General features: G+C 45.3%; 1 protein-coding gene across 3 annotated transcripts in view; it reads left to right on the top strand.

The window, feature by feature from the left end:
• Jade1 (jade family PHD finger 1) overlaps positions 1-24,860 on the top strand; it is a 54,220-nt gene extending 29,360 nt beyond the window's left edge. For all 3 annotated transcript variants that reach the window (XM_057756912.1, XM_057756913.1, XM_057756914.1), the window contains exons 5-11: positions 1,407-1,594; positions 4,404-4,615; positions 7,860-8,027; positions 9,036-9,152; positions 12,149-12,670; positions 17,760-17,877; positions 21,178-24,860. In XM_057756912.1, the coding sequence (XP_057612895.1) occupies positions 1,407-1,594; positions 4,404-4,615; positions 7,860-8,027; positions 9,036-9,152; positions 12,149-12,670; positions 17,760-17,877; positions 21,178-22,061 (2,209 nt within the window). In that variant the 3' untranslated portion in view covers positions 22,062-24,860. The remainder of the gene's footprint in view (positions 1-1,406; positions 1,595-4,403; positions 4,616-7,859; positions 8,028-9,035; positions 9,153-12,148; positions 12,671-17,759; positions 17,878-21,177) is intronic.
• Positions 24,861-27,799: the final 2,939 nt, after the last annotated feature.

Here is a 27,799-nt window from a genome sequence, read left to right as displayed (position 1 = left end):
TGACAGGGATGAGGAGACCTGTTGGACCGTGTCTCAGACGAGGACTTTGACTAGTTCTGCTATGGACGGGCTCTTTCCGGATGCTGCTGTCTTCTCTCATCTCCTGTCACATGGCTCACCTCACAGCATGTCCCCTTTGCCCTTCCTTTGAGATGGGCTTTGTGTGCCGGTATGATTTTTGCCCCATCATCACCCTTTGGTGTAGTGTGGCCTCCTAGAGGATGGAGTGCCGATAGCTCTGTTGGCTTGGCTGCCACAGCGTCCGCTGGCTCCTTGCTGTGTGGAATAGCCTCTTTTACCATGAACAAGTATAGACTAAATTCACCTTTTGGCCCTTACTCCATGTCTCCCTAGCCACTTGATTGATTTGATTGTCATCATCAACTTGGGATACCGGAGGAGTGTGGAATGTTGATGGATGTCACGTCATATTATAGCTCACCGTGGCTAGGCAGGCATAGGTGGCCACCAGGAGTCACCTCTAGAGTCACTGCCAATTTCAGGGTGATAACACCTATAAATGCTGGACTTCCTGTTGGCCTGAGCGCACATGGTGGACAGGAAATATGGAAGTCCTGGGACCGCAGCGCTCTAATGGGCTGAGAGCCCTTGGCTGCTACCCAGAGCTGCTTTGTCCCACTTTGCGCTGCCCCTTACAGGCTCGGGCACAGCCGGAAAGTACTCCCTAGATGTGAGCAGGCTGTGAGAGTGAATCGTTCTGGGGTCATGTGTTCAGTGGGCCCCGGCTCTCAGAGTTCCTAGGAATTGCAGCGGCCCACTGTTTTCGCTTAGTCTTTTGGAAGGTGAGAGTTTCAGAGCTGTTGCCTGTGGTCTGCAGCATGGGCGGTGCACAGCTTGTGGCTGCTCTTGCCAGCTGTGTCCCTGAGGACTCCGTGTAGCGAGGTCTATCTGGTTCTGACAACTTCAGAGGAGTAAGCACACCTGAATGACGGGAAGGAATTTAGAAACCAACTATGGACATGCGGGGTGTGGAGACACGGAGCGGGGGGTAGGGTAGGGATGTGTGCTAGGGAGGAGCAGCTCTGAAGTCCGCAGCATCTGGCTGAGGGTGTTGTTGATACTTGTGTTGTCCTCCTGCACACCCCCCACCCCCCGCCCAAAACCAGGGTTTTTCAGTAGCTATGGAGCCAGTCCTGGAACTCAATCTGTAGACCAGGCGGGCCTTGAACTCACAGAGATCTGCCTGCCTCTGCCTCCTGAGTACTAGGATTAAAGGCGTGCGCCACCACTGCCCGGCCTGATATTTGAGTTTTAAGTCATAGTTTTTCTGAGCATAGGGTATGGTCTGGCCTTGAGGACTGGAGGAGGAAGTTGTACCTGGCCTCTGAAACTTTATTTTCCATGGCAGAGAAATTAATCTGGCTACTTGTTTTCTTGTTAAACAGGGTTGTGTCTGAAGAGAAATCTCTCATGTTCATCAGGCCTAAGAAGTACATCGCATCATCAGCCTCTGAGCCTCCAGAGTTGGGCTATGTTGATATCCGGTCGCTGGCGGACAGCGTATGTCGCTATGACCTCAATGATATGGATGCCGCGTGGCTGGAGCTAACCAACGAAGAGTTTAAGGAGATGGGTGAGACTGTGTGTTGTTACGTTAGCTCACGTTGGAGGAGGAGCTGCTTCTGTCTGTGGTGACTCCTGGAGTCCTGTGAGGCTAGAGCCCACCCAGGCACAGCCGTTTTTGTCATCTCAGAATCCCAGCTCTTTGGAGACCGTATTGTCTGGCTTTGGTGACAGAGTCCACTTGGGACCCCTAGAGCATTGGTGGGCTGATGAGGGACGGTTCCATGGGGTGGAAGCTGGCTTGTTTTGGCTGCAATGACTGGCTTCCTGTTCCTTTCTGTTCCCTTCCCTGAGTTACCATCCGGGAACCGCAACCCAGGGAGATGAATAGGAGGTCTGGTCATGCCCTACTGTGTGATGTAACACACCTGCACCTTCCTCCAGCTGCAGCCTGCTGCTTCTCAGAGTGAGCCTGTACAGCTTGCTCCAAACCCTCTTGATTTTACCTCTTTACACTCCTCTGGCTTTCTTTGAGTGAGGTGTGCCCTAGCTGAGAGCACACTCTCTGATGGTCTCTCTCCTTGTTGGAGCGGCGTTTCCTGGTGTGGAGTCTGGGATTACATAGGTCTCCTCACATTGCAGCCGTCATTTCTCACGGTTGCTCTGAGGTTTGTCCTGACACAGTGAACTCGGTGTGAAAGAGTACATCGGCGCTGTGGAAGCAGGGACGTGATGGCATGGATTGTTCTCCAACACGCAGTAGAGAGTCAGTGTGTGCTTGACTTCAGGGCTGGAAGGGCAAGCGCTGTTTGAGGCTTGTGTTCCCATGGAGCCTGCCTCGGCCTGGACTCCGCTAGCAGCTTGCCCTGCCATTGAGCTCACCAGCCAGTTGAATGGGACTGGGTAGGACTGAGTTGCGAATGTTGGCGTTTCCTACTTGTTGGTGTCTTAGGTGTGTTGACTAAGTTGGTGTTCCTGGTCTTGTTCCCTGCTTTAAGTATTTGTGGTCAGAACAGGAGTAAGCCTGGGGCTGTGGTAGAATCTGTTCAGAAGTCCCTGGGGAGTGGTACAGTATGTGTGGCATATATATATCTGAGTGGTGTATTATGCTGATGTAGAAGATTCAGTTGTCTTTTGAGCTGGCCAGATGCTTAACACTGTCTGTTTAAAACCGCTCAAAACACAGTGTGAAGCATTTGGCTGGCTGTCGGTGTCCAACTAGTTCAGGGTCCTGTCCAGAGACTCAGCCGAGAGACTGGCTTTGCAGTACTTTGACTTGTAAGAACTCACTTGGCTGGGGCATTAGGCAAGATAAACTGAGTTGGCAGAATAAATCGTCCTTTGATACACATTGAACACCAGTTTAAAGATGTTTGTCCCAGCCGCTACTGACCTTTTTATGGTAAAGGTTCCTTAGAAAGCAAAGTAAAGTTAGGAGTATCCACAAGCTAGGCACTGGGGGAAAAGCACCCTAGTGTGTACGGTGCTTACCACTATGCATTCTCAATGTGTTCTCCCATGAAGAGAAGACTTTACTGTGTGCACACATGGGAGCATATAGGCATACGAACATGTGGGTCCTCCTTAAAAGAGGGGGTTGGTCCCTGAAGTGGGAGTCGCAGGTAGTTGTGAACTGCCCCGTGTTGGTACTAGGTCCTGAACTCAGGCTCTCCAGAAGAAGAGCACTGCAAGTGTTCTTAATTACTTACCAGCTCATCCGCAAAATTTTAAAACCTGAAAGTGTGATGGTTTTGATTTTATAATGATGCATATAAGTTATAGGCTCAGATTATATCCGCCCATCTTTTAAGCTCGCCCCACCCCCTTCCAGGTCTCCTAATACAGCTCCTACTGGCCTGAGACCCAGTACTGTTAAGGAGCTCTTATACTGCAGGCTCGGACACCAGGCATGACTCCTGAATGTTTCTCTGGAACGCCTTTCTTCACAAGCCATGTTTTCCTTATCAGCAATTTGGAGAACATCTGCACATAGGAAATAGCTCTTTTCTCACTACTAAGACCACAGTAACCACTTTCATGTTTTTTTTTCCCCTCTCTTTTCTTTTTTACAAGACTTTATTTTATTGCATGTATGTGCCTTTGTGGGTGTGTGCAGGTGCCAGGGTAGGTCAGGAGAGGTTTCAGAGCTCTGGGATCTGGAGTTACAGACAGACAGTTGTGAGCCACCTGACACGGTGCCGGGAACCTAGCCCAGCTCCTCCGCTGTAGCAGTAGCCGCTCTTGACCCAGAGCCTTCCCCTCGTGCCCTCAGCTTACGTTTGATGCCCCTGTAGGAGTGGATTGCATTTTATTTGACTTGTAGTGAACTGAGTTCTTTGCTCCAGACATCTCCTTCGTTTGCCTTTCCTGGATGTGATTTCTGTCTGATGGAATGATTATGCATTTCTGCTTGGTGAATTCAGAGCAGAGAGGGATGAGCCAGTTAAAGACATTTGGGTGTTCGGTGTGAAATCTGCTTCAGGGCACTGTTTTAAGCAGCAAGAAAGAAAATTAAAAACAAAACAAAATAAAACCCTGAAAACCAAAACAAGAAAACCCAAACACCATAATATATGGTCCCGGCTTTCTAAGTTAAATTAGTGTCATAGCAACAGTGGTGCGTTTAGCGGTGCATGTATTTATACCCTAGAATGCTTTCGAGATTGTTTTGAGTTTTTGCTTCTTTACCCTATCTTCCATAAGGAACAAACTGGAATGGAGGTGTTTATCTGCGGGTTGGTTTGAGTCACTTGATGGAAATTTCTGTGGCACTCTGATTTTCTTTTATTTGTGTTTTATTTAGGAGTTTAAACATGCCAGTGTTTCATTACAGTGATTATTAATGTGCACTTACTCAAGTTTCTGGTGTTTTCCTTCAGGGATGCCTGAGCTGGACGAGTACACCATGGAAAGGGTCTTGGAGGAATTTGAACAGCGATGCTATGATAATATGAATCATGCCATAGAGACAGAAGAGGGCTTGGGAATTGAATATGATGAAGATGTTGTCTGTGATGTCTGCCAGTCACCCGATGGCGAGGATGGCAACGAGATGGTGTTCTGTGACAAATGTAACATCTGTGTGCACCAGGTAAGGGGACAAAGCCCACAGAGAAGTTGCCTAGGGTTCTGGGGTGAGCCTGTGAGCCAGCCTGTGCTCTCTGGAGCCCAGGATGCTTCCAGATGGGGCTGCATCCTCACAGCTGTGGTCTAGGGATGTCATTGCCAACCCCAGTCCTAGGTGGTAGGGTCTTTCCTTTTACAACCCGAAGGCGCTAGGATCCAAGTGGGAACTCTGGAAAACAAATCCTCTAAGAGGTGGTTAAACTCTGTATTAGCTTCCGAAGCTTCATAAATGGTGATTGGAAAGAGTGGAAGCTGTTTCGGGAACATTCAGTTTTGTTCTTCCTTGTCTCTTCCTGGCTTATGGTGGGGTCTTGTCAGTCCTTGCTGTTCTTGGCATGTGGCAAACTTTAGTGCTCACGCTGTTTCCCTGTGCGGCTGTCTCCCAGGGCTGTCTTCTTAGACAGTCCCTAGGCCTGCAGGACTGAGTGCCTGCCCACAGCAGTGCGGTCTTACTGCAAGTAATCGCGTGTCCAGGGACTGTTGCTAAAGGTCGCTTTTCAGGTAGTGGTGGAGCCTTGAGCGTATCTTTTGGGGATATACGATAATCCACAGCATTAATATTTGTTTACATATAAACCTAGCTATTGAAGGAGTGTCAAGCGCCCCCTTTTGTCTTTCATTTTAGATTTTGTTTAGCTTTACGTGTGTGGATGTTTTGCCAGCACGTTATGTCTGTGTGTACCACATGCGTGCCTGGTGACCACAGGTCAGGAGAGTGCATCGGGTCTCCTGGAACTGGAATTAATGGATGTTTGTAAGACACCGTGTGGGTGCTGGGAACTGAACCTGTGTCTTCCATGTGAGCAGCCAGTGCTGTTGACTGCTGAGCCATCTGACTCCAAGAGCCCCTCTCCTTGAGCTTTATTTCAAGATGGCGGTAGAAAATGGTGGCTGCTTGTTACTGTCTTTCCCTCCAGTGAGGGTGGGCAGTGGGTAGTTTAAAAAGCTTGTTCATAGATGTAGGGCCTCTTACCTCTCATTGAACTTAAGAGATTTATTATTATTAATTTATTTTTTTAATGTTTGTATTTATTCCCTAAGACTGGGGTTATAGGTTGAGCTGCTGCTATCCAAATTTGGGTTGTCTGGAAGAGCAGCAAGTGTTTTTAACCACTGGTCTCTCTGTCAAGTTCCTTATTTAACCTTTCCCACAATAATGAAGTGATGTGGATTTGTGTGGGGCCATGTGCACCATGCACTTTGTGATTTAGAAAGCTGTCCTCAAGTACTTTGCCTTGAGGCCATCAGTGACACTGAAATTTAAAACAAACTTAGAAGAAGTGGAAGAGTTGCTTGAGTGACCTTTGAACTGATAATGTCTTACATTATCACTTTTTGAAATAGCCCTGGCTGGTCCAGAACTCAGTCTATAGACGGGTATAGCCTTCGACTGAGACAGTCCTGCCTCTGCCTCATGCCTGCTGAGACCGCACATGCCCCGCCCACACCCTGGAGACCCTCATCATCCTCCCAGCTGTGGCCTTGCCTCAGCTTGTCTTCACAGGAGTCTTGAGACCGTCATGTTTGCTTTAGTCCATGTTGTATCTCGAGTGTCCCTGGCCTTTGGAGTTCCTGTGGTGGCAGTGTGTTACGATAGGAGGCCTGTGACCCCACTGTGACTGGTACTTCTCATTTACCTGAGCGACTTTGCAGTCTTCTGGCATTTGCTCTATTACAAGGTTTCTGCCCGGAATCTGGCTGTGCTCTGTGCTTTAGAAGTGTAAGCTGACATCAGGGCTGCCTGCCAGAGCCTTAGCACGTAGGTGGCAGTCAATTGGCCCTGGTGCTCGCGCTTCGGCTTCTTCTCTCTTGACACACTTAATGCTCACTTCATTTTTCTTTTGGTGAAATCCTCCATGATTTGTCTTGAAGGCATACTTAATTAGTATAGATTTGCCTTTCCAGGAAGTGAAATTCTCTCTTCAAAGGCAACTCTAGAATGTCTGCTGCAGAACCTTAGTGTTTGAAGCCTTCATAGACTGTCTAGGCCTGCTTACAAAATCTCTTTTTACCAGTAGACTGTTGACAGCGGCTTACTCATGGCCGGTGCCGCAGTGTTCGTGCTCCTTTGCTGTGCTCAGCTCTTCCCTGTGGTTTCCTGTCTTGTGTCCTGGGCATTCAGATTTCATGGCGGTTGTGCTTTCTGTGTCTGGAGAAATAGAGCCGTGTCCCTGTCACTCGACTTCCTGACTTGCAGTTCACTTGAGGATAAAGTTGCGAACAGTTTGCATTGTAAAGGAGTCTCTGAATGCGCTCCTAGTACCACTGTGGTTTGTTTCTTCGCTCTGCTTGTTGAAACATTTGTTTTTTTTCTCTTCAGACCAGCATAATGACTTCAGTTGTAAAAGCCTTGATTTCTGCAGTTTGTGCTGTCTTGTGTAATTTTGCCAACTTGTGCAAAACAGGCTTTGTTTTAAACATCAGCGAGAGAAACCAAATTCTCATTTTTTTTTTTTCCCCCAAATTCTCATTTTTAAGTGTCTTGTTTGTTCACGTGGACAGTGTTGGTGGAGTGTGTCTAGCTTGGGCAGCGAAGCTCCACGCACTCTCCCCTCAGCAGTCCCGCAAGAGTCTTGGGGGCTTTGTCGTCCTCTCTGCCCCTCATTGTGCCACCATGAAGGTGGAAAGGTCTCGTGTACCCTCTCAGTCTCGCAGCCTGGTTGGAGCACGCTGCTCAGTGATTGGAGACTTCGTATGCATGAGTCTCTGTACCACTGGTTACTCTAGAATTTTTCCTTCTCAAGCTTTTGGGACTCCCTGTGCGCAGTAAGCATGCAGCTTGTCTTTGGAGCTCAGGCACATGGGTGCTGGGAGGAGGACTGGCATTTTCCTCAGGGGCTAGGATCACAGTTATGTCTATTTCGGTGATGGTTCTGTGGAAATCTTTCTATCTAGGTGTTTTTTAAATTAATTAGTAGGGGTTGGGGAGACCCCTCAGTCATACGAACACTGACTGCTCTTCAGAGAATAAGGGCTTGATTCCTAGAACCCAGTCTAACAGCTTATAACCAGATATAACTCTAATTCCAGGGATCCAATACCCTCTTCTGGCCTCTGCAGGTACTCACTGCAAAAATGGGGTGCACAGGCATGCACATATATGTGCAGAAGCTACATAAACAAACAGTAAGTAAATAGACAAAAACAAATAGGAAACGTAAACCTTCTCTCTTTTCCTTCCTTGGTGATGTGCTGTGGCCTTACTACAGGCTTGCTATGGAATCCTCAAGGTGCCAGAGGGCAGTTGGCTGTGCCGGACATGTGCCCTGGGGGTTCAGCCCAAATGTTTGCTATGTCCCAAGAAGGGTGGAGCTATGAAGCCCACGCGCAGCGGAACCAAGTGGGTCCATGTCAGCTGTGCCCTGTGGATCCCTGAGGTAAGTCTGCTCCCCGATAGCATCTTGGTGGACATGGTTCTGGTTTCCAGCTGGGACTGGGCAGCTGGGTGGAGCGGCTCATTGGCAGCAGTCGAGCTGCCGGATCCCTCACACCCCTGTCCCTGACTGCTCCTGAGCACGGCTACTTCATCACCATACGTGGGTCTGTACAAGGGCTGCCGGAGGTTGGTGGTGTCCACAAAATCACCCCACCATTGATTTTTTTTTTTTTTTTGGGGCACCCTCACATGGTTGACACCATTCACAGGGCCAAGCCTGGCACCTTTACAGCTGTGTCCTGAGGGTGGGCATGTTACTGCCCCTGCCAGTCTGTCTTTGACAAACTCCATGTAGTACCATGGTGCTCTTGGTCACGTGTCTGTGAGTTTTATTTAAATTCTTACTTAGCCTCAACCTTGTTAATTTCAGATCTGGTCTAATTTACTTCCATTCCCAGACCTTAACTAATTTAATTTGCACGGCTTGTGATGAGAATATCATTTGTGATTCAAATGCCAGTATTTTTGGTATGTGATTTGGTGTGTGTGTGTGTTTCCTCCAGAGGAAAACTGCCTGGGTATGATTTACATTGAATTTTCATTGGTTTGCTATTAACCAGTTTGTGGTTCAATGGTCCAGGCTGAACTGGGGTGACAATACCATGTTTAGCTTGGTAGATTTTTACTTTTACTATAGTTACATGTTCTGATAGAATACTGTTAAGTATAGTCCATTTATTTGCTCACTCCATGGTTTTTAAGTATATTTACGATGGGTTTTTTTTCAGTCGTGACAAATGCTTGTCAGTCTAGAGATGTGGTCCACTGTGTCATAAGAAGACAGGTGTCTGCCTCAGACACTGGGAAGCAGCGGGAACCCTAGATGGGTTTTTATAGACTGGGGTGCTGTGTCAGAGGAGACTGAGCTCTCCTCTAGCTCGGATGAGCCCTCACATCTGGGTTAGGATTCTGAACCGTGCAGACCCATCTTGCTGTTTTGGCTCTCTAGGTAAGCATTGGCAGCCCTGAGAAGATGGAGCCCATCACAAAGGTGTCTCACATCCCCAGCAGTCGGTGGGCACTTGTGTGCAGCCTCTGCAATGAGAAGTTTGGGGCTTCCATACAGGTAACAGTTCAGTAAGATTTGCTTTGTTTTCCTCCACTGTGAGGTACGCAGCAGGATGGGGGTGGGGTGGGGTGGGGTTTGCATCTCATCCGTTGGTTAGGAGAGGGGAGCTTTTCTGGGAACCCACTGACTGGTAGGCAGTTCCACTTTGCCTGCCCCAAGCCTAGTGTCCACTTCTTTCCACAATTTGTAACTTTTTTCACAGTTCCTGGTAAGACCCTGAGTCTTAGATAATTTTTGGCTGTGGCACTTGAGAGTTGCCTGCCTTCCCACTTCAGTCACATCACGTCACTCAGACCCAGAAGTCCTCCGGACTGCCTTCTGGAATGCCAGTAGCTGAGGTGTTGGGCAGCCCGATGCTGCTGCACTGAGAGAAACGAGCCCTGGAGCAGTGGCTGGGTGGACGGGAGGAGCCAGCTACTGCCCCGGGTGCTCTTTGTCTGAAATGTTACTTGATCTGAATACAGTCTGGACTACCAAGAGCCATGTAAAAATGCTGATTGCATTGGCACGTTCAGGTACAGGTAGGTGCAGAGAGATGAGGCTGGTAGAATTGAGGAGAAAGTGGTGTCTGTGCTGTCCGTGTCTTCATATTGTCTGGAACGGAGTAATTGATTTCTGGGGCTTGTTGATTATCTATATCTAGTCAGTTCGGATTTGAGGCCTGGAATGCTGTGTGCGGCTGAGGGTTTTAAAGGTGAAGTCTGACTCTTCCTTTGGGATGGACCCAGAATATGCCTCAGATGTTCTGTGTGTGTGTGTGTCTGTCTGTCTCTCCTAATCTCTTAATTTCTGGGGTGGGGGTTGCGGGCGGAAACACTGTTTGTGCAGCTTCTTTCAATGCTGAGCATACCGGGCACAGACATGAACTTAACAAGTGTAGTTCTGGCTTTAAACAAATTACTTCATCTGACAGAATATGTTATATTTTGACCGATCAGTCGTTCTCTGAGTAAGGTACCCAAACCACCGGTTGGTGGTTTTATATTCTTTTCCTTTTCTTAAACAAGCCCAAAGTGGTTTTATTTTTTAGTATTACTGTTTCTGCTGGTATTCAGACATCTAAAAACAATAATAGGAATATCAGGGCCGGCATAAAGCACCTGAGCGGATTTGGCTTTGGGACCTTAAAGTTGTGGGTGTTTTATTATTATTATTATTATTATTTATTTTTTTTGTATATCAGTAGAATCTATTGCAAACTAAAATGATATATGCCTTTGACTGAGATTTGGGTTGGGCAGAAAGAATAGAGGAAAGGTCAAAAAGGATTTGAGTGTTTGTGCAGGTGTGCAACACACACACACACACACACACAGAGCACATGCTTGCTTGTGGCATACCAGGGAAATGGCTGTCCCCATGTCCATGTTAGCTGCTCTTCTGACGTTTCACGGGAGGCAGATGGGAGCTCTGTTCATCTACAACGAGAGACGACGTAATGACTTTCCTATTGCCGTTGACCTCCTTTCCCAGAGCATTAATCTGGAGAAGCAGCCAAGGAAGGCTGATGACTTTTCATATCTTCACAAAATAGATTTTTATTAAAAGAATTCCTCTCCAAAATGTCTGCAGCTGGGGAGACTCTGGTTTATGTTTCTGTAACATCTGTTTGCTGAGTCAACCTGAATAGGAAACCCCAGAGGAAGGCCATTTGGCATCTTTTCAAAGTCCTGTATAAATATTCCTCCGCAGCTCATTTCTCTTTAAGGTTAGAATGCCTGGGTTAAGTGTAGTTTAAGCCAAACACAGATTGTGTCTCCGTCATCTGTTCCCACTTGGCTTCGTGCTGCCGGGGAAGTAGAGTCTTTTCACGATAGTGGCCAGGTGTGTCTGCGTGTGTTCTGCCACCAGAGCTGCTTTCACACGTTTCTTGTAATTAAGGTTATTTATAAAGGTACAGCCTAATCTTGGTGCATATATTTTAGGTGATTGGAAGTGGGGGCGGTGAAGGGGCTGGATTTTTATAGTAAAGGATTAGGTTGTGGCTGGCACTGAGTTGTATCTTAAACACTGAAGTGATGAGGGATCCAGCTTCAGTCTCTGCTCTCTGTGGTTATGGGATGCAGGGTCTGTGGAATGAGTTTAATTAAGCTTTTCAGCTGTCCCGGAGCACAAGATCCTTGGTTGTCTGTGCAGCCCTGGCATGCCCCAGGGATCCCTTGGCCTCACACAATATAGTTGCTTTTAAGGGACTGGCTTCAGCCTCCGAGAGGTACCTCTTTCTAGGGATTTGCTCAGTGAGATCAGACGGGTGAAGTTAATCACTTTTCTCCTGCTGGCCAGAGGCTTGTGTCTGGATCAAAGGCACTAAATTGTAGCCCTGTGCAGGCGGGGAGGAAGCAGGGTGCTCTCTGCATCTTGATGAGGCCTGACCGCTGTGGCTCTGCTGACTTCCCTGGGACCTACAGGAAGGGAGCTTCTGATGCAGTGGTTGGTGATTCTGTACTAACAGGGAGACCTTTCTCCATCCTTCCTGAGCCGGGTCTTGTCTGTTACTCTGACTTTCTTTGGTGTGATCCTGGAGGCTGCTTCCAGGAAGTCTGTTTGCATTTACCTACCCGAGTTGGGGCTTTTTCCAGCTAGGGGTTGCACTGGGGACTGAGTCTTTTAAAACTGACCAGGAATGTGTGTGCTGAGGAGATTCCTGGTCACATTTTTTATAAAACTACGTGAGCTTAAGTCTTTGAGAACTCGATTAGTGCCTCAGTTTACTCTGTACACAGAACACATGTCTTTTGAGGGCTGTGCCACTCTCTCCTCCAGGGGCCAGTTGTTCACCATCCCCTCCCACCCTCACCCCGTCCAGAGATTTTAGTGCCGTGACTGAAGCGAGCTGTAGTTTGGGCTATCAGAGCTTTACCTGTATTGTTCCTGACATCCTTCCCTTCCCTTCCCTGTTGATTTTTGTCAAGCTTTCCTGTCGCAGTGAGTGTGCTTTGTCGTCATGTGTTGCTGCTGCTTCCTAACGGTGTCCGTCCGTCTGACCTTTGCAGTGCTCTGTGAAGAACTGCCGGACCGCCTTCCACGTGACCTGTGCTTTTGACCGCGGCCTCGAGATGAAGACCATTTTGGCAGAGAATGATGAAGTCAAATTCAAGTCCTATTGCCCGAAGCACAGCTCACACAGGAAAACCGAGGAGAACCTGGGTGAGGGGGCTGCACAGGAGAACGGGGCCCCCGAGTGTTCGCCTGGGAGCCCGCTGGAGCCCTTTGCCAGTCTGGAGCAGAATAGAGAAGAGGCCCACCGGGTGAGTGTTCGCAAGCAGAAGCTACAGCAGCTGGAGGATGAGTTCTACACCTTCGTCAACCTGCTGGATGTGGCCAGGGCCCTGCGACTGCCCGAGGAAGTGGTGGATTTCCTGTACCAGTACTGGAAGTTGAAGAGGAAGGTCAACTTCAACAAGCCCCTCATCACCCCAAAGAAAGATGAAGAGGACAATCTAGCCAAGCGGGAGCAGGATGTCTTGTTTAGGAGGCTGCAGCTGTTCACGCACCTGCGGCAGGACCTGGAGAGGGTAATGATTGACACTGACACCTTATAATGACTTAGAGAAGAAGATTAAAGAGGCGAGCACTTGCCCAGAGCGAGAGATGATAGCCAGTCATTACTCTCAGATTCTTGTACACACTACAGCATGAGGTCGTGTTGGTTAAACACATTTATGGGCTGGTAAACTCACCGCAGTGTGCAAGTCTGCCAGTGTGGGAGCTGCCTTGTGATTATTTTCTTTACATACGTCCCATTAATCTTTACTGTTCCGCAGGATCAGATGGGGCATACCTCCACCCCCGCTCCCCTGCCATTGTAGAGTGGAGGGGATTGAGCACCAGGAACACGACCGAAGGGTTGACTCAGCATTGTTTACAGCCTGATTTTGAGAACTGGGATGTATCTGACTTATGGGGGAGGGGTCAGCAGTAGGGGAATCTCTTGTTCAACCTGGGGAGACATTTCCTAAGGACCTATGAAGGGCTCATCAGCTAGAGCTAAGCACTGCCTCCCACTGGCCCATCTTCTAGGCTAATTCACAGGGGCGTTCCCAGCTCTGTTGCGGAGCAGAGCAGGCTCTGGGTGCTGATGTGTGTGCACGGACTTATACACACACCTGCTACAGAAGACACTCTTGGCAGTGAGGTGCTAAGTCATCACAGAGGTTGTGTACATACATTGCGTGTGCTTGTGTGTGTGTGTGCATTCCTGTCGGGGTTATGTCTGTGCGTGTGGATGTGATTCCTGGTGCACAGGGGCATTGGGTCTGTTTGTGAAGTCCTTAGCGGTCTCAGTACATACATACTGCATACATATACACAGACATACGTGTTTATCTCACTACCGGGTTGCCGATTACTGGCTGTTGGCTGCCTGGAGCCTCAGCTGCTGGCACTTCCCCCAGCTGTTTGCTGCTTGGTGCCTCCCCCACTCTATTACCTCTGGAGTCCCAGTTTGGACCTCTCTTCCTGCTGCAGGAATAATTAGGAGTGGACTGTCCTCCCCAGGGTCTCCAGCTCCCTTAGGTAGTTTTGACTGAGGCTTACTAATTGGAGATGTGTCTTCAGCACCTTTTGCACCTACTCCCCTGACTGCTAGCTACCTATTAAATTCATTAGTGTGGCAGAGATGGGAGGCAGGTTTTCTGGCCTGAAGCAGCCTGTGCGGAAAGGCACCCAAGTGGCCTGAAACAGTTAACGCATATCTCCCTCAAGCCCCCCCATTTATTAGAGAGGAGTGATTCATCACCTGCTCGGCAAGAGACTCTGACTCATAGATGGTTTGAAATGAGAGTGTAGGCAGGGCAGGGAGAGACTGCAGATGTACTTAGTTGTAAGGATCAGTTCTCACAGCGGCCTGTACCTCCTTGTTAGAGACGGGGTAGTCGTGAAAGTAGTTTTAAGTGCTCATTAGAGGCCCTTTTAGTACACCGTCCAATGCTGGCTTCTTGTGATGTCCCTTTCTAGACCTTGTTAGGATTCTGGGTAAGGTGGCTGGTGTTAGGCTAAGGGGAGGCAGGAGCAGGTCGGTGAGGCTCCCATACGCCCCCTGGTGGTTAGTTCAAAGAACCACGTGCATTTGTGGTATGTTACTGAGAGAGGGATTCAGGGTCACTGGGTATTTGTTGAGAAGCTACCGTCCTCACCCAACAACTGCTGTAATTGGGGTGCACGGAGCCAGATAGTCCTTGGGAGTGAAAGACGAGATGTTTTCATGTTTTAACTGTGTTTGTTTCACAATCACCACAGAATAAAAGTGTAGAAAATGATTGTGGTGTACTAACTCTTTTTCTGTATTTAAGTTACTGAGATTAACATACAGTTATAATTAAATTCTGAACTTTTTTTGGAGTCGTCATTTTGCTTTTAAGTAGAATAATGCCTATGATGTATAGGGGAATAAATCAGGATTTGTGCGCTCGCGTGTGTGTATGTGTGTGGGTGGTATTACTTAACATTTATTATTAAAAAGTCTAAAGTTTTAATGAATTCAGTGTCAGTTTAAAAGGGTTTATTTATAATGAAAAGTTATGTTTTCCTCATCTGTGATGAGGGCTGTCTGAAAATGCTGAAGTCTGTGCCAGGCCCTGGAGAGTTAGTGCTTTGCAATTTAAACAAGTATATCAGGCCAAGGGCTCATCAGGGCAGGCATGACAAAAGAAAAAAATCCAACGTTACAGTGAACTGATTTTCTTAGTAAGTTAATGATCTGCCTATTTAGGCAATAGCAGTATACACGCCTGGGACGCGAGAACCAGTTAACACAGGTGACTGGAATTGAGGCATGTGGTCATCCCAGAACAAGTGAGTAGCATGCATTAGAAATGCAGGTGATTCAGTGATTATGTTAATTGCTCTTTAAACACCTCGGGGGCCCTTGCCACACCTGGGTACCAGCTCTAGACTAGAAAGTTAGATGACAGGATGGACATCAGGAGGCACTGAAAAGAGAACAGATGGTTGGTGATGTGACAAGTGGCACTTCACGTTCCCAATGCCGCCACCTCACTCTTAGAGGACTCCTGACCGTATAATTAGGAGATACACTGCCTCTCTCTAAGAAAAGGCAATCAGTGTTAGCTCAGAATTGAGTGCTAGTTCAGATAAAGACATCCTCCTGCTGTACTTTGTGTAGTTGTATGGAAAGGCATCAAGTCTTAGGGGACAGTCCTATACATTTGTCATTTAGTGGAATGGAACTTTTCGAAAACACAACGGAGGCCACAATTGTCTGCTGAACAAAATACATATAAGGCATTGGTGTGGCGAGCAGAAAACCCTCTGTAGCTGCTCCTGGCTGTTAGGCTGTTCTCAGGATGCAGTCCCTGATGCGATAGTAACATTCTGGAAACTTAAAAGAGCAAACTGGTATCAGGAATCATCAGCTTTGTTTGTGACTTGCTCTAAGAGGAAAGTATGACTTGGATTTAGCCTGGCTTCAGGGGACGTGATGCGATGGGGTTTGGGTTTCTGCTGCTGGCAGGTTAGGGAAGGTGAATTGGGGAAGCTTGATTGAGTAATATCAGTCAAGTTCTCTAGGAAATTGACTAGATTCCTGCCAAGATTTTTTTTTTTTTGCGGGGGGGGGTCTACTTTGGAGTGCTCAGCTCTCCAGTGGTCAGCCAGAGCTGGATCAATCAGGCCTTGCCAATCACAGCTGGAAAACATGGCCTTTTTGCTTTGTGGGTTTATGTAGAAGCTCCTCATCTGAGGTCACTGGAAATATAGATGTTCTCACTTCGAGGCCATGGTAAAATCTTTCCTGGTGTACAAGTCACCAAAGATGAGATCCCTTGACTTTTCATGGGTTAAGTTTGAGATGTATCTGCTGTCTATCTGAGGTGAATATGAACGTAAACTACAATGCCCATTTCATGTTTCCAAAAATCAGAATCTTTATGTTAAAGCCGCCTTATGTGTACTGTCCAAAGTTTTGAATTTGAGATGAGGATTTAGGTTTGATTCTTTTTGAGCTTCCACTCATAATATTTGGATGGAATACTGCTTATCAAAGAGAATGAATATTCTTTTAGTCATTTTTAGCTCCACGTTGGTTTTCTCTAAAGAATTCCTTGCCTGGAATTGTGGCTGGCAGAGTTTGCTGGGCCCAATGACATTAAGACAAGGAGAGTGATTTCCTTTTAAATTCTTTAATCAAAGGCTATTTTTAACAGCATTAATAATGTAAATGATGAATGTAGGAATAGAGGAAGACCCTTATAGTGAATCAGTCAGGGTCAGCAGAGCCTGCTAGTGTTTCCCTTCCTGTCTCATGCCCTCGCATAAACTGGACTGCCTTGAGCATAGCTGGGATTGGGGGGATTAGAAAGGTCTGAAAACCACCCTGGTGGTGGTGCCTTCATAACCAGTGTGCAAAATGGCATGGCTTGTGTCAGAGAAGCAGCCGGTGGCCTTTGAACTTGGACTTACAGTTTTTACACAAAGAGACTGCTCAAAAGGAGAACATATGTTTAGGGTGCCATTGATGACAGTCAGGAGCATGTGGTTATTTTCCACTACTGCCGCTGCCTCTGAGGTTGTTGAGGTTTTATGGTTATCTTCCTGAAGAAAGGTTCAGCTGTTCATTGGTGGCCTGAAGCTGACATTTTGTCTCCAGACCCATGCTATCTAGTCACTTTTTGTTTTCTTTCTTTTTTTTCTTTTTTTTTTTTGAGACAGGGTTTCTCTTTGTAGCCCTGGCTGTCCTGGAACCAGCTCTGTAGACCAGGCTGGCCTTGAACTCACAGAGGCTCACCTGCCTCTGCTTCCTGAGTGCTGGGATTAAAGGTGTGCACCACCACCAGGCCAGTCCAGTTACTTTTACCAGGAGACGTTAGGACCAAAGGATCAGTGGGGTTTAGTGACTTTATTCTTTCATTTTGTTAGTGATGACAGGTGGCTTTAAGAGTAGGTAATATTGATTATGGAAGATTACTGACCACAAACTAGTGAATGTGTACATCATCTGAAGCAGTCTTATATATGAGTAGGGAATCTCAGCACTTTGTCTTTCAGTTACAAATGAACTAGAATGAGGTTAGTAGCAGTTTTAAACCATTATCCACAGATTCATAGGTTGGCTGGGGACACTGGGACAGTTTCCAGGCATTAGCACACCTCCCTGGAATACACTGCACTGCTGGGCTGGCTTTGTAAAGTTGTATCCAGTGGACCAAGCAGCTCATTTGCTCTGCCTTAGAACCTTGTGCAGGGTGTTCTTATGCCATTGGCCTGGAAGATGCTTGATAACAAGTGTGCAGGGAGGTTGCTTCTGGACTCTACATCCATTGCCAGTAAGATTGCTGGGATGACACTGTTGGATGGTAAGCAGAACTCTTGGGCTCAAGGCAGCAAGTCCTCTACACCATAGACTGGAGGGGAGGGGTGGGACTCTGCTCTGCTGCTCCCCCAGTGCCACTCCGTGGCTGCTGCAGACACCAAAGGAGTAGACAAACAGACTCCTAGTGGTAGGGTCAAATGCTTAAAGCACATTTGGATTTCAAATGTCGGTCAAGGCCCGAGGAGGGCCAGTATGTCTCAGGTAAAGGAGGACTGAAAGCACTGAAGTATCATTACTGTATTGCTCACTTAGAATCTTTATTCTCTACATTCTAGGTTCGGAACCTCACTTACATGGTGACCCGCAGGGAAAAGATTAAACGATCTGTGTGCAAAGTCCAGGAACAGATTTTCAGTCTTTACACTAAGCTCTTGGAGCAAGAAAGAGTTTCAGGTATGCATTGAGCCCTAGAAGGGCAAAATATAGGGCAGGGGTTTGCAGCCTTAACACTGCTGTTGAGGGAAAACAGTTGCTCTTTCATCTGTCCTGTAGAAAGTTTGTAGTACAGCTGTTCATATTTTAAGGACATCTTTAAATATTAAAGGCACTATGTTATAGGGAAAGAGCTGAACTCGGCATTAAATAGGGTTTGAGACCTGTAGCAGCTCCCTGCTCGCCCAGAAGGAAGCAAGCTGTAAACCCTACTTTTCTCTCCAATTTCTTTATATAAAATGGGGATGCTATCTCAAGCTACCTCTTGTAAGTATCAGAAAATTACAATGCAAGTGAGAGCACAGTTCAGTGCTTGATAAACGGGGCTGGCTACAAAGGGTCGACCTAACATGTAATAGATGTAAGACTACATACTCACCACATACACTCAATCCTTAACACTTAGAGTGGACTTCGGAAGATAGAGATAGAATTCCGAGTGTGCTGGACATTTATTCAGTGTCTTCTATTTACATTGCTCTGGCCAGCCCAAAAGGGTAAGAACTGTGGGGTGTATGCTTCCTCTACCGGAGAGAGTGTCAGTTACTCGGAGATCATGTGTAATGCTGGGTAGGTGTTTCACTCGGGGATTCATTTGCTCTCGTGTAGAATCCTGACCTCTAAAGTGTGCTTTTAGCACCAGCATTCTATGGTGACCAGTCCCAAGAAGTAGGGAATGTATGAGTTTCATGGAGGAAGTCTGTCCTGGGAAGTTGTTCCACACAGAGTTCTGAGTTAGGGGCAGGTGGGCTTTGGGCTGGCCTTCAGTAGAGGATGGGTCACTCCCTTGGACTGACTGCCCTTTAAGTTACAGCAGCAGCATCCTTGACAGGCAGTTGTGTTCTGAGTCACAGGTGATTCACTCTCCCCGTCCTGAGTTTGTGGTCTTTTCTCTAGATAATTACGACATACAAACAACACATGTTCAAAACTGTTGATAACTGGCTTTGAATTAGATACATGTGACCAGAGATAACTTGGTTAGCTGAGGGGAATTTTTAGTAACATTCTTATGTTAACTTAGACGTGTTCTTGCTATGAGTTAAATATTTTCCAGAGGGACCAAGTACCAAATGTCTTTCATTTTTTGGAACTTGAACTTTAGTTGCAAAACTGTGCATGTTAAGTTTTTCAAGTATAGCTTCTTAGGTAAAAGCAGCACAGTTTAGATCCTTTAAGGCCACCCTTCTCTTCATTCTTCGTTGGAAGCTGGTGGTGCCTGGAATGGTAACTGCAGCGTATCCTGCAGAGTTCTGCCAGCTTGGTACTTGCTGTGGAATTTGTTACTCATAAAAGATGATTTTCGTGTGGCCTTTCTGAAAGGAATCCTTTTTTATGGGTACCACAGGCAGCCACTTGCATTTTGGCTGCGGTTTGTACTTGGGTGAGTGAATGAAATTCTCTTCACAAGGTTAGGATGTATTTGGGCTACAGAACTGGAAGGTAGATTGATCCAGAATTGCTGCTGCTGCTGAGCATGCCTGTAATCTAAGCCTACTGGGGCTGAGGTAGGAGGTGTGCCAAAATTTCAAAGTCAGTCTGGACTATGTTATAAGTTCTAGGTAAGCCCAGGCTACAGAATGAGACCGTGCTTAAAGAAAATAATACAAAACAAAACCCCAGAAGTACAGAAAAGAGAAACAGAAACAGATCTTATTTTCCCTTCATTTGATGAATGTGGTCATTGGAAACGACTTTGTTCTTCCATGGGATGTCATTTCTAGACTATGGTACTTAGTTTCAAAGGAGATGATCATGACTTAACGTGTGTTCTTAGAATTCATGGCTCAAACTGTTGTGATTCTGGGAACAATGCGAGCATCTTCGGTGGAAATGATGCTTTTATGGGAGGCCTATCATTAGATACTTTTGAGAGACATGGGCTCCAAGTCCAGTAGATAGAAATTACAGTTCAGACAGTGTTGGACCTTCTTCACCTTTCTATTTCCTGCTAGGGTATTTCAGTAAAAACAGACAAAAACCCCACCTCAGACATGGCTATCAAAAGATAGACTCCAGTGATGTTTTTTTGAGGAAGTAGGCATTTCCAAGCCAACAGCTTGTAAAAAAGGACCTCATCTGTGTTGCTTGTGCCTCCATTTAATGGACAGTAAGTTTGTCTTGTGAGGGCTCCTGTGACCCTGAGCTGAACCCTGTTCTCCCGGTCGTTCATACCTTAACAGGAAACACAATGTGAGAACTGCTTTTCTGTAGCAGGTCTTGATACTCTTGCAGAAACATGGTCCTTAGGAACCACCAGCAGTTTTCAAACCAGGGTTAGTGAGTCTGAGGTGATGAGATAAATTTGGCGGGTCATGACTAACGTACAAGACAAGTAGACTATGAAGGGTCAGGCTGGAGGAGTGGTTCATTATTTAAAAGTTCTTGGCTGCTGTAGTGTTCCAGAGGATCTGGGTTTGACTCCCAGTACCCACACAGCAGGACCCACTTGTCTATTACGATAAACTTTAATTCTAGAGGATCAGATACTCTCTTCTGGCTTTCACAGGGACTGTACCCATGTAGTACACAGACATACACGCAGGCAAAACACCCATACACATGAAATAAAAATAAATAAAAAATAGTTTACAAGAATAGGAAGTGTCAGTTTTTATCAAGATATGAGAATTTGTATTTCATAAAATGTAAGCTTTTACTAGGTTAAGCTATGAAACTTAAGTTTTGTGATTTGTATAAAAGATTAACTTATCTTTAACTTGGATGGCAACTTGAACCCAGTAGGTTTTGCATATAATGAATGAACTTTTTAAAAATATTCCATGTCCAGAATTATTGTGAACACCTACCCTTATTCAGTTTCTACATTTACATGTATTTGTCCTCAGTGATCCTTTGTAGAAAGAAACTTGAGCCCTGCTTAGTCTCAGAGAGGAAGGTGATGGGTGGTGACTGGTGGTACAGTCACAGCTATGCAGCCAGGTAGAGGAAGCGGTAGCCATCGGAAGGATTCTGAATGAATCCCCCTTTTGAAAATTAGGTCCTCTTTGAATTTTGTTTGTCCTTTAACAGACAGTTTCAGGAAACGTTGTAGCTTAGTGGTTTTGGACAAAATGTACTATTCTGACTACTTAGATTGAAAACAGATTTTTGAATCAGGTCATGTCTTTAAAAACACATTTTTTTACAAAGAGCTGGTGACTCTTGGGTGGGAAGTTTGTGTAATAATGCTTCAGGTCTAGAACTTTATTCTTTTGGATTTGCTTATGTAATTTTTCCCTTGTGGTTTTCTGTTTGTAGGTGTGCCTTCTTCCTGCTCCTCCTCACTGGAGAACATGCTTTTATTCAATAGTCCTTCTGTGGGTCCCAATGCTCCCAAGATAGAGGACTTGAAGTGGCATTCTGCATTCTTCAGGAAACAAATGGGTAGTACTTCCTTGGTCCATTCGCTGAAAAAGTCCCATAAGCGAGATGCATTGCAGAATAGTCCTAGGAGTGAGGGCAAGACCCTGCTAAAGCAGTCAGATCTTTGTGCTAGAAGGGAGGGGCTGGGGATTGCAGAGAACTTTCTGAGCTTTGAAAAGACTTTTGCAGAAGCACGTCTCATATCATCAGCACAACAGAAAAATGGTGTGGTGACACCAAACCATGGGAAAAGAAGAGACAATCGTTTTCATTGTGATCTCATTAAAGGAGACTTAAAGGACAAATCTTTTAAACAGAGTCACAAGCCTCTCAGGTCCACAGACACATCCCAGAGGCATCTGGACAACACAAGAGCTGCCACCTCCCCTGGAATAGGGCAGTCAGCACCTGGCATGAGGAAGGAGATTGTGCCCACGTGCAATGGCTCCCTAGTCAAAGTGCCTATAACACCTGCCAGCCCAGTGAAAAGCTGGGGAGGATTCCGGATTCCAAAGAAGGGGGAACGGCAGCAGCAAGGAGAAGCCCGTGAGGGGGCCTGCCACCAGCACTCAGACTGCCCCCATCTGGGTTTAGGCCGAGTTCCAGGCAAGGAAAGGGCAAAGAACAGGTTAAGATCCGACAGTGAGAATGATGGGTATGCTCCTGATGTGGAAATGAGTGACTCGGAGAGTGAAGCATCGGAGAAGAAATGTGTTCATGCCAGCAGCACCATCAGCAGGAGGACAGACATCATCAGGAGAAGCATCTTGGCCTCTTGATCAAACAGATGGTGTGGAAGCATGTGGCTTGTTGTTGGCCATGCTGAGAGGTCTGACACGGGGGCAAGCAAAATCCCACTATTTCTGAGCTACACAAACGTATTTCCTTGCAATTCAGATTGAATTTTTCCAGAGTCGTTTATAAATCATTGTTGTGAGAAGTTTGTGTTATTTGCAACTTGTTGAGCAAACAGAAGAGTAGATTGTAACTACAAGACACTAAGATTAAAACCTGAACACTAGAAATGAAGCAACTTTAGAGGGCCAGGCTTGAGAGGCACCGTGTATTACTGCCCTCTATGTTTTTTTCCAAAGCACAAACTCTTGGATACTCTGAGTACAGAATCAGATTGAATTCTGTGTTATGAATAAATCCTATTTATAGAAGCCTTCACTTACTATTTATAGCCCACAAAGCTTATTTTCTAGGAATGGTAAATGCTGACAGCATTTTGGCTCCTAGGCTGCTGGTATGAGTAGCTGGGACTCAGAAGCTTCAGCAACACTGGGATCTTGCACACGTGACATCCAGGGGAAGAGTTTACACAGCAGGCACTGATGGAAGGCTGGAGGGACAGAGCGGAGCTGCTGAAGTCAGACTTAGGGCCTGTGTAGCCCGTCCTGAGGCCCCAAGTGGGCTGTGGACATAGGGTGGGTGGAGAGGATGTTGAAAAAGTTCTGTGAGAAAGGGCAGCTGAGGCCCAAGTGTTACTAGTCCTCTTGACCTTCCTCTTTTGTAGCTGTCGGTCCTTGGACCCAATTGGGATTTCCCTGGCTACTGCCAGTACTTGACCATCTGGCTTCCAATAATACAATGACTATTCAAGTTCAAGTGATGAACGTCAGACTCTAGTGACTCTGACTTCCCAGAGTCGACCATTATTACATATTTGGGGAATCCAGGCTTCCACAATGAGTGGATTCCTTAAGCAAAAAGGAAAAGAAACAGAAAAAGGTAAAACAGGTTATATTTTAGAACAATAGAAAGGCAGTATGTTGCGTCAAGCTCTTAATATTGACCAAGGCTACACAGGAAAGTCAGTGTACCCTTGAATAGGTTTTCTGGAGCTGGAGTTATAAACTCTTATTCGTAACTTGGACTTTCGAATTGCAAATGGCAATAACTAGTAAATTATCAGCAATAATAAATTTAGCATTAAATTTGAGTACAATGTTCTGTTTTTGCACTCATGTAGTGCGTATGTATTCAGACAAGTGGATAGTGTTAAAGTCCTGTTTTTTCTTTGGCATTCAATGTAGTTGTGAATCAAATTTAAGAGAAGGAAATAGCAATGAGATTTAGATGTAAGGGCATTTGGAATAAGCCCAGTTTCCCCTAAATTACCCTTAGTTTGTTAATATCAATGTTCAGATTCCTGATTCATTTATGCATCTGTTTCCATGTGGCAGGGACATTCTGATATTTAAGGAGCAATGCTTTGAGTTTGTAGAAGCTTTCAAGTCTTCCAGGTGATCGTCAACAACAGAAAAGGCTTATTGAATTCCATCTTGCTATGCAAGTTTTTATCAGATGATCAAATGACACATCTGATGCATCCATTGTATGTACGACATTTTCAAACCAAGTCTTAACTTCTCAAGTACATTGTAGTAGCTAATTCAGGGGCGGGGAGAGGATGACCCAGGTTTTAGATTGACTATTTTTGAGCTGTGGAGCTCCTTTTTGAGACTGCTGTCCAGATCAGCTTGTTGCTACCGGTATTTGAAGGTTCTTAGGAGTCCAAGTTGTACTTTTGCTTGTAGCTTAATTTGAAAATTAGATGTTTTGCATATGAGCAAAACCCTTTTGCTGGATCCAGGAAAAGGTTGGACTCTCAATCTCATTATCTTTTGAGTACAGCAACAGCACTGGGTGAGAAGAGAATTTATAGAGGAATAATTTGTGAAGCCATAGAAAGAAAACCTAAATTAATCTAGTGAGTGTATCGCCTCTCACCAATTTGAGGCACCAGATCCATTTGCACTATTAGGAATGCTAGTTTTGTGCAAAAATAATGCCTTACCTGTTTTCCCCCACATTTAGGTTGAAAAGCTTTCAAATGTTCCAAGTTATGCTGAACCAAAAAACAAAACAAATTAAAAAAAATAAAAAAATTTCCCCCACAAAAACAAAACAAAAAAGAAAAGCCCACACTTTTTTATTACTGCTTTGAAATGCAAATGGTATAGAGCACGGTTTCTGACAGTGTAACGATAGCTTTGTAAGTTAGTGTCATGTCATGCTGGGAACTCTGTATGAGGCGGCCAGAGCGGCCACAGCCCACCTACCCACTTGCATTCTATTAGTATGGAGCTTTTTCGTTTGTTTGTTCTTTTGAATCTTCCTTGTGCATCCTGACCAAGAAATACCTTTATGATCAATGTATTATGTCAAAATGTAGGCTAGTTAAATTTTTGTAAAGTTGCCTGGAATGTCATTTGTTAGGTTATAAACACAAAATTTAAATGAAGGGTTTTATGTGTTGTGTACAAATCTTAATTATTTTAAGATGGACAAACTTGTCATTACATTTGTAACCTTGTACAGAGGATTTTTCACTATGTGCCTAGCTTGGTGTCCATTCAGCTAAAATTGAAAAAAAAAGATGCATGAAGAGTTAAAATCAGAAGTTAAACAAAGTATATGTAGAGATGACTATTTTATATTACATGGCCCAATCCTGTATTTATTTCTACCCCCTTTTTGAAAGTATTTATAAAACTAGTTGAAGACAGCTGTATTTTTTTGTTGAACTATTTAGTAGAATTTGTGCCTTTTTGTCTGTATGTGAATAAATGCTGTACATTTTGCAATACATTTTAAAAGTGGTCTGTTAATCTGCTTTTGGTTAAGGGTCCTTACCGTTGGTTTGCTGTCTCACTGTTAACATGGAGAAAGAGAACTGTAGGGGACACACCTACCTGGAGGACACAGTCACTCACAGTTGCCCTGGTGTTGTCCACTCCCCTCCATCCCTCCATGCACACCTTGAGCTCTTTCCAGGATATAATTTGGATCTGAACACAACTGTTAAAGCAATGCAGACTAGGTGTAAAGGCTGAGCTGGAGGCTTAGTCTTCACCTAACCATACCAAGTCTTTAAGCCTCATGAGCCTCACCTTTCTCAGAGGCTTATGCCTCCTACCCTACCCCAACCTCCCAAGTTAGGAGTCCAGGCAGATGCTAGGCAAGGAAACTTGGGAGGTAGAGGAAGAAGAATAATTAGGTATTATCTCAGATCTTTAAAAACAACAACCCTAAAGGACATAACTGGGTGTGCCTCCACGACAGAACCCTTGTCCAGCATGTGTAGGACCCTGCTTTCCGTCTCCACTGCTGCAAAGACCAACATTTTGGTGTTTTACTGGCGTTGTATTATTTAGAGTATTTTACAGAAGATCTGCAGGGGGGTGGTGGTGGCACACGCCTTTAATTCCAGCACTCGGGAGACAGGTAGGTGAATCTCTGTGAGTTCAAAGCCAGTCTGGTCTACAAGAGCTAGTTCCAGGACAGGCTCCAAAACTACAGAGAAACTGTCTCCAAAAACCAAAAACCATTGAACTATGGTAAGCCGAGTTTTTCATTGTTAGGATGCCCCAGGAATCTGCTATGACTTGATAAACCTGCCCATGTTGATGTTATTCCTGAAGGTTATAAGTATAAAGTATGAAGTGCTTAACATTTTTTTTCAGAGTGGTTTCATTAAATCCCTTTGAGCACAAAACACTGGAACAGTAGGTCAAATAAGAGGAATTGACCTACATTCCACAAAAAAGATGTCTAAGATCATAGTATTGGGAATTGGCAAAACTATGCCTCCTAATTTCTAGTTTTGAATGTTGGCTGTGGGTACAGTCTTACACAATCAGTCCAGTCAAATGTACCCTTTGTGTTGGGAACAGTAAGCCTTATGTAGCATACACATCCCCATGTAGATTATGATTAGAAGCCGTCATTACTTCTCTACTTGAATTTATAATTTTAAAGAGTGTCTTCTAACATGAATTGTCAATAGTTAGCTAGACCTTTGTTTATTTTTCCTTGTTCTCCTTAGTGACTATTTACTTCCATTTTGCTCTCTCTTCTAAGACTCCAGAGAGAAGCAACTGTGATTCTTCCTATAAGGTCTTTAAGTTGAATAGTCACAATAGCTCCCTGGGGAAATTAAGTCCCCAGGAGCCAAAGGAAGGGCCCAGTGTTGGCAGTTCTGTAATCTGTGATGGGAAATGTGGCACCTGGGATTTGAGTTCATGTTTCCACCCAAATCAAGGAGAAAATGGTTCTGCCTTTGAAACATTAGCCATCTGCATCAAACCGCCATTAACTGCGGCACTGAAACCTCTCCTCCAGTTTCTCTTTAATGCTTAGAACTGCTTTAGACATTCAGCCTAGTCTGTGCCAGTTTGGAGAGCTCGGTCTCTGAAAAGCATTAAAAGCTAGTCTGTTCTGTTCTGTCCATTCCTTGGTTTCTGCCGCTTTCCATGCAGCCGAATTCTACTGAGTGTACTGCTTTCTCAAGGCGGAGTAATTCTCAGATTATACAGATGCTTGAGGTCTGGGTATTCAGTTTTCTGTCTTGTTTTAGGCGGCAGCACCCTGGGAATCCTTTGTGAATGCTTTCTTCAATGGCCCATTGTTCTTCAAGGTCTTTACCACCCCAACAATTCCCATTTCTTGTGGTTCCATCACCTCTTCAGGGTTCTGCATTTCTTGCTAGATTGCTGCAGCAGCCTAGTCTTGTTTCCTTGACTCACGCTGTGCTGAAATGAACCGCTTCCCCTAATTAGCTGTAACCTTGCCAATGCTATCTCCACAGTAACAACTTCCAAATGGCAGATTCTGCCATTCTGTACAGCTTTCAGAGGAGCCTCCAGACTTGGTAATTAGACCGGGCTTATCAAGTGGCAAGCACTGGACTGTATTACGTATACTGATTTGTTGAGTCTTTGGGTAGGCACTGTTCTCATTTTGGCAATGAAGAAACTGAGGCTCACCATCTGTGGGGAGATCTGGAAACCATTTCCAGCTAGTCTGAGACAAAGTCTCCCGGCTCTGCTGCTCTCAACATGAAAATAGTTCACGTAAAACAATTCACATGCTCTTGAGGACATATAGGCTTATATATGTGAACTTCATCAAATCACATCTAGTAAAATCAACAGTTTTGGATTTGCACATTGAGAGACTATAAGCATGAAATGACAAGGCCAGTCTGTTAGGCACTATGATCTGCCTTTTGCAGGAAGAATGAAATTACTTTAGCTGTAACATACATACTTATGGTAAACATAAACACACATATGAAGAGAGAAAATACTGCTTTTAGGAATGCAAAGAATAATTCTCTATAGTTGAACAATATTTGGAAGATAAAGAAAATCCTTTAAAACCAGTTTCTGATATGAGGATTGTTTTGACACTTAAAGTAATTAAAAAACCTCCAACTCAACATTTGTGTGTGTGTGTGTGTGTGTGTGTGTGATATTACGCATAACAAACCTAGCCATTTCTATAACTGGGGGAGAAAGCTGCTGGTTGTAGTGGTAAATGTCTGTAAACCCAGTAAGGAGCTGAGGCTGAAAGACTGAGTTTGAGGCAGTCTCAAACAAACAAAAACAAGTAGTGCCAAGTCAAGAAGCGCAGCAAAGAAGAATGAATGGCACTGCCATTCTAAACACGGCAGTCTGTTCTGACAGTCTCGCCATCGCCCGGCTTGGCTGGGACGGAGCTTCCATAC

This window comes from Chionomys nivalis, chromosome 24, assembly GCF_950005125.1.
Source record: "Chionomys nivalis chromosome 24, mChiNiv1.1, whole genome shotgun sequence".
Taxonomy (NCBI): domain Eukaryota; kingdom Metazoa; phylum Chordata; class Mammalia; order Rodentia; family Cricetidae; genus Chionomys; species Chionomys nivalis.
The sequence above is the reverse complement of the archived record's forward strand: the minus strand, read 5'-3'. Positions and strand labels throughout refer to the sequence as shown.